Genomic DNA, 6,928 nt, shown 5'->3' on the forward strand with positions numbered 1-6,928 from the left:
AGTGGCATAAGCACCTGCCTTGCAAGCAGGCAGTTGTAAGTTCGATCCCCGGTACCGATTAAAAAAAAAAAAGAAAAAATAACATTTTCTGCGTATAAACTAAACTCCACTTTGTGTTTAGGTTTAGAACTGGTCAAAACGTTTTTGTTTCTTATTCATACATAATTTTAAATTTTAACAAAAGAGTGATAGGATGATCATCTCAAAACCTAAGAATTATCCTTTTTATAGCTTTGTAACTTGAGTAGTTGATAGAAAAGTTGCACTTAGAAAAATTAGAAGTGCGAACTAGGGCAAGAAAAGAACCAAGTTTTAAAAAAACACAGTTTTATGTTGTTACAGAAGTGAAGTACTAAATTCATGCCTCGTGTTTTTAATTGGATTTCAACAGAGTTGAAAAGTTTGTAAATGTTTCCTTATAGTCCGCTGGGAATATAGCTCAGGTGTATTTTATAAACATTGAAAAACAAGAGTTGCTTTCTGGTTACCTTAACGTGTCTTGTGTAAACTGGCTTTTCTTTTTTTTTTCTTTTAACGGGTGCAAAAACTCCCACTAGTGTGTTCTCGCAGCTGCAGATAGTTGACCCTTCTTGGGAACTCTATAGATTTCTGATTTACTCACAGAAGTATGAAGATAGAAGAAAGTAAAATATAATAGAATTACTCATATGTACTTACTTATGAGTCTGTTTCTTGGTACAGATAATTTAGATTTAGATCAGAGAGAGAATGTACCTGTAAATTAAATACAGGGCCAGTGATTTAGCTCAGCAGCACAAGCACTTGCCTGGCAAGCACAAGGTCGTGAGTTCAATCCCTGCTAACAAAAAAATAAATAAATAAAATAAAATAATAAAATTTAAATATAATTTTTCTTATAGGAAGCAGAATCTGGTAACATAAGTCAAAAGTCTGATGAAGAAGACTTTGTGAAAGTTGAAGATTTACCACTTAAATTGACAATATATTCAGACGTATGTGCTCTCTTTAATTAAATTTACGTTTTCGTATAACAGATACTGTTGAAGTGAAAAATGATTTAAGCTTTAAATTTTTATTCTAAAGGCAGATCTTAGGAGGAAAATGATAGAAGAAGAACAGAAAAACCATTCATCTAGTGAAATACATGAAATGCAGACTGAAGAATTAGCTGAAAATTCTCACACTAAAAGCACATGGTAGGTTATCAATTTTATTTATTTATTTTTTTTGTCTTGTTCCTTTTTATCGGTACCAGGGATCGAACTCACAACTACCTGCTTGCAAGGCAGGCACTTACGCCGCTGAGCTAAATCCCCAGCCCCAATTTTAATTTATTTTGAAAAATATTGAATCATGCATGGTCCTACCATTTTGGCTTGTTTTTCAAATATTTTACCTGAGAAATTTAAGCCTAGTATTAGAAAAGAGTCATTCTGAAAAAATGTTAGTTTAGCTTCTTAATTTATTGACTTACTGATACTTAATTTATTGACTTAATGATATCAGGTACTTTTTTCCTGTTTTTAAAAGACTTAGTTTTAGCAGGATAATATATAATATATACGCATGTGGTTTAAGAAAGAAAGGCACAAAAGAATTAAGCCAGGCATGGTAGCACATTCCTGTAATCCAGCACTCTGAGATGCTAAATCAGGAGAATAACAAGTTCAAGTACAGCCTGGGAGACTTAGAGAGAGTCTGTCTCAAAATTTAAAAATAAGTAAGTAAATAAAAAGAAGAGGATGTAGCTCAGTGCAAAGGCTATGGATTCAGTGTTAAGTACTACGAAAGAAAAGTCGATAAGCAGTAAGAGCCTACTCCTTTTCGTTATTGATTGTTCTTTTGGAGAAAACTGTAATTTTGATTTTTGTGATTTTTTTCTAAGTGTTTCATACTCAAATAGTATTTCTCATATTTCTTGAATGTAGACCTCTCATTCTGTATTCATTTTATTTTTCTGCTTTTTACCTATGCTACTTTAAAAAAATACACACATACAAACCTTTATCTTTAATCAGTACCCTTCCTCTTATCTCCCTTTTATAACTGTAAAAAATTTTATAAACTTTTCTTGAGATTGATGCCAGATAAATATCCTCCTTTATGGAGCCAAGAGATAGTTCCAGCTTTCCTTCTCTGGGGAAAATAGCATAACTCATGAACTATTTAGAGAATATTTCTTGCATCAAGATCAAAGGATTTTCCTTATGCTTTTCCCACCAATTCATTTGGTTATATATACAACTTTTATTTTTCATTATTTTCCCCCTTTATTTTTTCTGACAATGGGTTCAGGAGAAGGGTAGGCCATTCAGATATCAAGCCTTCAGTTAGGACCGCGGTTATCTGCTCAGCTCTGCCTGTTTCAGCACATTGCATCTGTCTCAGCTGCGATCTTTCCTAATGTTCTAGACTGCATCTCCCTCTGTTCTGTTCTGCTATGCCCCATCTGTTTTAGACTTTCTAGTTATTTTTTGTTGATACCTTCTGTTCTGTTTTCTGGCCTCTCTTCTTTTGTTGGTCTATTAACCTATAGTTAAATTTTTTAATAGTTGTTTTTTTTTCTTTTCCCCATCGGTACTGGGAGGTTTTTTTTGTTTTGTTTTGTTTTTTTTCTGGTATGGTGTTTTAGTTCTTGGAGGCAGGAAGTATCTGCTTAGTCTGCCATAATGAAAAACAAACTGTCTCCTATTCCTTCTTCTTGTGCGTTATCAGGGAACTTTAGTTAAATTAGGATTGCCATTTTAATAATCTTATATTACAAATAAAGGCTTTCATGGCTGAAAACAATGTTATAAACAAATTTTAGTAAGTAGTCTTAATTCAATAAATGACTTATAAAACATTAATATTCTGTTTTTCAGAAACAGTGGGAGTCAAGTCTGCGAGATATCTTCAGAGGTTCATCTGATTCTCTTTACATAGTCAGTGCATACACAAAAATGATACTAAATAAACACATGTTTTGAGCTGTATAAAAATGTAAATTAGTTTGACACTGCATTTTTGATAGATGTGCTAATTTCTGCCCATGGCAGTTTATACATCAGAAACTGAATTCTGGACAGATTCAAGCCTTGATACACTGTGAGGTTATTGGGTTTTTTCCTTTTATCTTTTTCTTTTGTATCCTAGATTTTTTTTTTCTCATTGTGATGTTTGGTAATGTTAAATTTAAAGTATAGTCTTAAATAAAGTTTGAACTTACCTGTATCGTTCTTTGGAAATTATGTTGAATTCAATATAGCAAATTTCTGTTCTGTGTAATTTTAGGCAACTCTAAGCAGTGGTCAGAAATTAAATATATTATTTATTATAAAGCCCCAACATAGCCCTATCTTCCAACTCATACCAGTGTTGCTACTGCTAAGTCCAGTGTTCTTTAGGTACCTGCAGCTCCTATTTCTGTGTAAGAATAGAGCAGGCCTGGGGACGTAGCTTGGTGGTAGTACACTTGCCAGATATGCACAAGGCCTTGGGTTAGATCTCTAGAATCACCCCACTCCTCTTTAAAAATGTGCAGGTGATAAAGATAGTTAAGGTACCTGTGAAGTTATCAAAGAATATTTGTTAATAATCTATATTTAAAATGCATTAGAAGTTTAGAACATAAATCATTAGCACCTAGAATTTATATAGTTGTCTATTAAAATAAATGTTTTCTATATTTGAAAATCCTGTCTGTTGCCTCAGTTTAAAAGTAAAAAATATAATCAGGGAGTATTTCTGCAGAGACAAATAACATTTTGATGACTTTTAAATGAAAGACCAGACTCTTTCAAGTAGGAATAAGTAGATTTAAATTATGTAACAGCATTAAAATTCTGTATGCCTTTAGAGAAACTTGCCTTTTAAAATGATAGTTTAAGCCAAGCATGGTGGCGCATGCCTATAATCCCTGCACTTGGGAGGCTGAGGCACGAGAATTGTGAGTTTGAGACCAGATTGGGCTACAAAGTGAGCTCAGGCCAGCATAAGGAGACCCTGTCTCAAAAAGACAAAAAATGTGTAAAACCAAAGTCTAGCCTTTGATTCTGTGGAGTAAGAAAGAAGCAGGTTTACAGAAGTATTGAAGTACTGAATACAGAAAATCTATGATTTCACTAAGTAAACCATCTTTTTAAAGATGATTTACTGGTTTATCCCATTATTACCATAGACCGAGTTAGGCCTGACAGACAGAGCCAACTAACAGTGAATAAGTCAGTCTTACAGATGCTTCCTGGAATAAAATGTGAACAATATGAGGTATTAGATCTTAGTTCCAAAGTATCTTTTAAATGTAGTAACAGTTGTCTCAGATATTCCATATTAAAAAAAAACCATGTTTGACATTCTTTTAAAGTAGTTATTTGTGTGATAACTTTAAATAGCATAAACTATAATCTTGAATCAGGAAATACTAAATGAGGATTTCCCTATGGGGAAATTTACCAAATTGCTACTTAGTTTAAATTATATCTCCAACCTTATTAAAAACCCATTCAGAAAACTACCAGTCTAAAATGAGTTCTTACCTAGCTGTAGTGACTTCAGAAATTGGGGACAGTAAGTTACACTGTATGTCTAGGCAAGCTCTGTATTTTCTAAACTAGTAAGTAAAGGGGGAAACTTCATTTGGTACTTAAGCTAAACCTTGCATATATTGCAGCTGTCTTTCTCTGCATGCATAAGAATTGTGTTTAATACCTTAGTTATTACTGTAGTACCTCAAAGCCTCATTAAACTAGCTTATTTGACTTACAGCTAATATTTAGTTATTACCATGGTACCTAAAAACCTTATTAAACTTTCTAGTCTGTTGTTTGCCTATTTTAGTATATACTTTAGTTTTAAAATATCTAGGGTTTGGGAGCAGGTTACTTGTTCATTGTTTTTTTTTTTTTTTTTTTTTTTTTTTTTAGTAAGTATTTCTAAAGAGTTAGAAATTAATATTCTTATTTGTCTTAATTTTTAAGTTAAACATTTGGTTAGAGATAGAGGGAGAAAATGTCAAAATAAGTGAGAAAGAATCCTGTGCAGGTTGAGATAATAATTAAAATAATGAGCTAGCCAGACTGGTAATACCCTTTGTATTTTGTAACATTCAGTTTGGGTAAATGCTTTTTCACTGTTAATAAATGTATATACTACATACAGTCCTGAATTGCATTTTTATTTAAATTGATATACTTTAGAATTTATTTTAGAATTGTGGCTTGACTCTTAAAAAGAAAATCTGAACATAGAAAAAGGACATTTTTATTAGCCAGAAATATTTGTTAAACTTCATGACAGTTTCTCTTACAGTGAATACAGGCTTTGCTATTTCTTAGTTACATTTATTTTATATACTGTTCTAAGAATGTGAATGTCGGATATGATGTAGTCCTGTTAGTGTGGCTACAGAAGGAAAGGAAAATGAGCCTTGGGAGGAAGTTTATTGTGTTTTCAGGTTCTAGCCACGTAGAGGAAAAAGCTCCCGACTTACTAGATGTCCCCCAGTACGAGTTTATGTTCTCGAAAATCGAAGAATTAATTTTAGGAACAACAGAGGTTAAGAGCAGATTAGATTTATTAAGAGAAAGAAAGCTTCTGTCCCAAGAGAGAGACAGAGAAGGGGTCCTGGGTGGGTTGCCAGACTGTTTTTTCTAAGGACTTTATTTATAGAACAAAACCACAAAGTGAGGCATCTCCAAGGTGGGCGAAACATGGGCACTTGCGAGGTGGGTATATGGCCAACCAGTATGATTATAATTGCTCATGTAAAGTTAATTAAATCAGGGATAAATTGGAAGCATGTCACATAACAAGTGGGCATGAATGTAGAGCAGGAGCTCTTTGTAGCGGGTTGGGTTAGTGGCTCCTTTTGGCTTTCTCAGGGTGTAGAGGCCTATTTAGAATATCATTCCCTGGTGTTTTATCCTTAGGATGTGACTGCCTTTGTTTTATCTTTTGTTTTGAGGTCTGGGTCACAGCTTGAAGGTGTCACAGTTGGTCTTCTGCACTAGTTTCTTCGAGGGCCCAGCCATATATGACTGCTTTTCTAACTCAGCTGCCTCTAACACTAGCAAGCATGTCTGCTGCTGCCACATTAGGGTTATAGGGAAAATCACGTTTTGATCAAGAGGCCAAAAACTGAGTCTGGTTAGAGTCTTTATTGAAGTTTCCTAGGAGAAAACAGGGCAGAGTGAACAGTTGAGCATTGGCTATTCCAAATTCTGGAGGAGCTGGGGTATAACTGTGGTCTCTACTGCCTGGTACCTTGCCTTGGGATAATGTAAAAGTAAAAATACTGGCTTGCACAGGAGTTAAATAAGGAGATAGATAGTTGGCACTGCCGACAAAGGATGAGTTGGTTTACATATGAAAGACCTGCTTCTGGTCTCACCCTTTGGCATTCTGTAAGAAAGCTTCAGAGCCTGTAGGAGGGTGACCTTTCCCTACTAAACAAGTTTCTTAAAACGTCAAAATATAAAATATAGTTGGGCATAGTGACACACATTTATAATCCCAGCAAAGTGAGCTCAAGGCCAGCCTGAACTGAATGGCAAAAACCCGTCTTATAAAGGGAGAAAAATTCATATATATATATGAAAGCATGATTAGTGGCCAGGAATATAGCTCAGTGGCACAGCACCTGCCTGGCAAGTGCAAGATCCTAGGTTTGATTCTGGGTACCCCCCCTCAAAAAAAGCATGATTAGTATGTATATAAAACATCATTTTTATTCCAAATAGTTGAGTTTAATACATAAACAGCTGCTTCCATCATAGGAGTAGTGGCTCTGGATTTCATTTATTTCCCTATACTAATAAAAGATTGCCCTAGACACCTGGACTGGAAGAGCCAATATTTCCCATTGTGGTTGTGCAACTCTGATTGTTGCTTTAAAATCCTCTGTCAGCCACTTCCTATTTAATTCCAGGTAAAAACGAAGACATCTCTGCCATTTTTCATTTTCTTC

The 6,928-nt window shown here is 34.4% G+C and overlaps 1 protein-coding gene across 16 annotated transcripts in view; it reads left to right on the top strand.

The window, feature by feature from the left end:
- Pcm1 (pericentriolar material 1) overlaps positions 1-5,116 on the top strand; it is an 87,100-nt gene extending 81,984 nt beyond the window's left edge. For all 16 annotated transcript variants that reach the window (XM_063234620.1, XM_013151636.3, XM_063234618.1 and 13 more), the window contains 3 exons: positions 882-974; positions 1,066-1,178; positions 2,847-5,116. In XM_063234620.1, the coding sequence (XP_063090690.1) occupies positions 882-974; positions 1,066-1,178; position 2,847 (207 nt within the window). In that variant the 3' untranslated portion in view covers positions 2,848-5,116. The remainder of the gene's footprint in view (positions 1-881; positions 975-1,065; positions 1,179-2,846) is intronic.
- The last annotated feature ends 1,812 nt before the right edge of the window (positions 5,117-6,928 follow it).

Source organism: Cavia porcellus, unplaced genomic scaffold (assembly GCF_034190915.1).
Source record: "Cavia porcellus strain 051 isolate PalLab524CR breed Dunkin Hartley unplaced genomic scaffold, mCavPor4.1 scaffold_24, whole genome shotgun sequence".
Taxonomy (NCBI): Eukaryota; Metazoa; Chordata; class Mammalia; order Rodentia; family Caviidae; genus Cavia; species Cavia porcellus.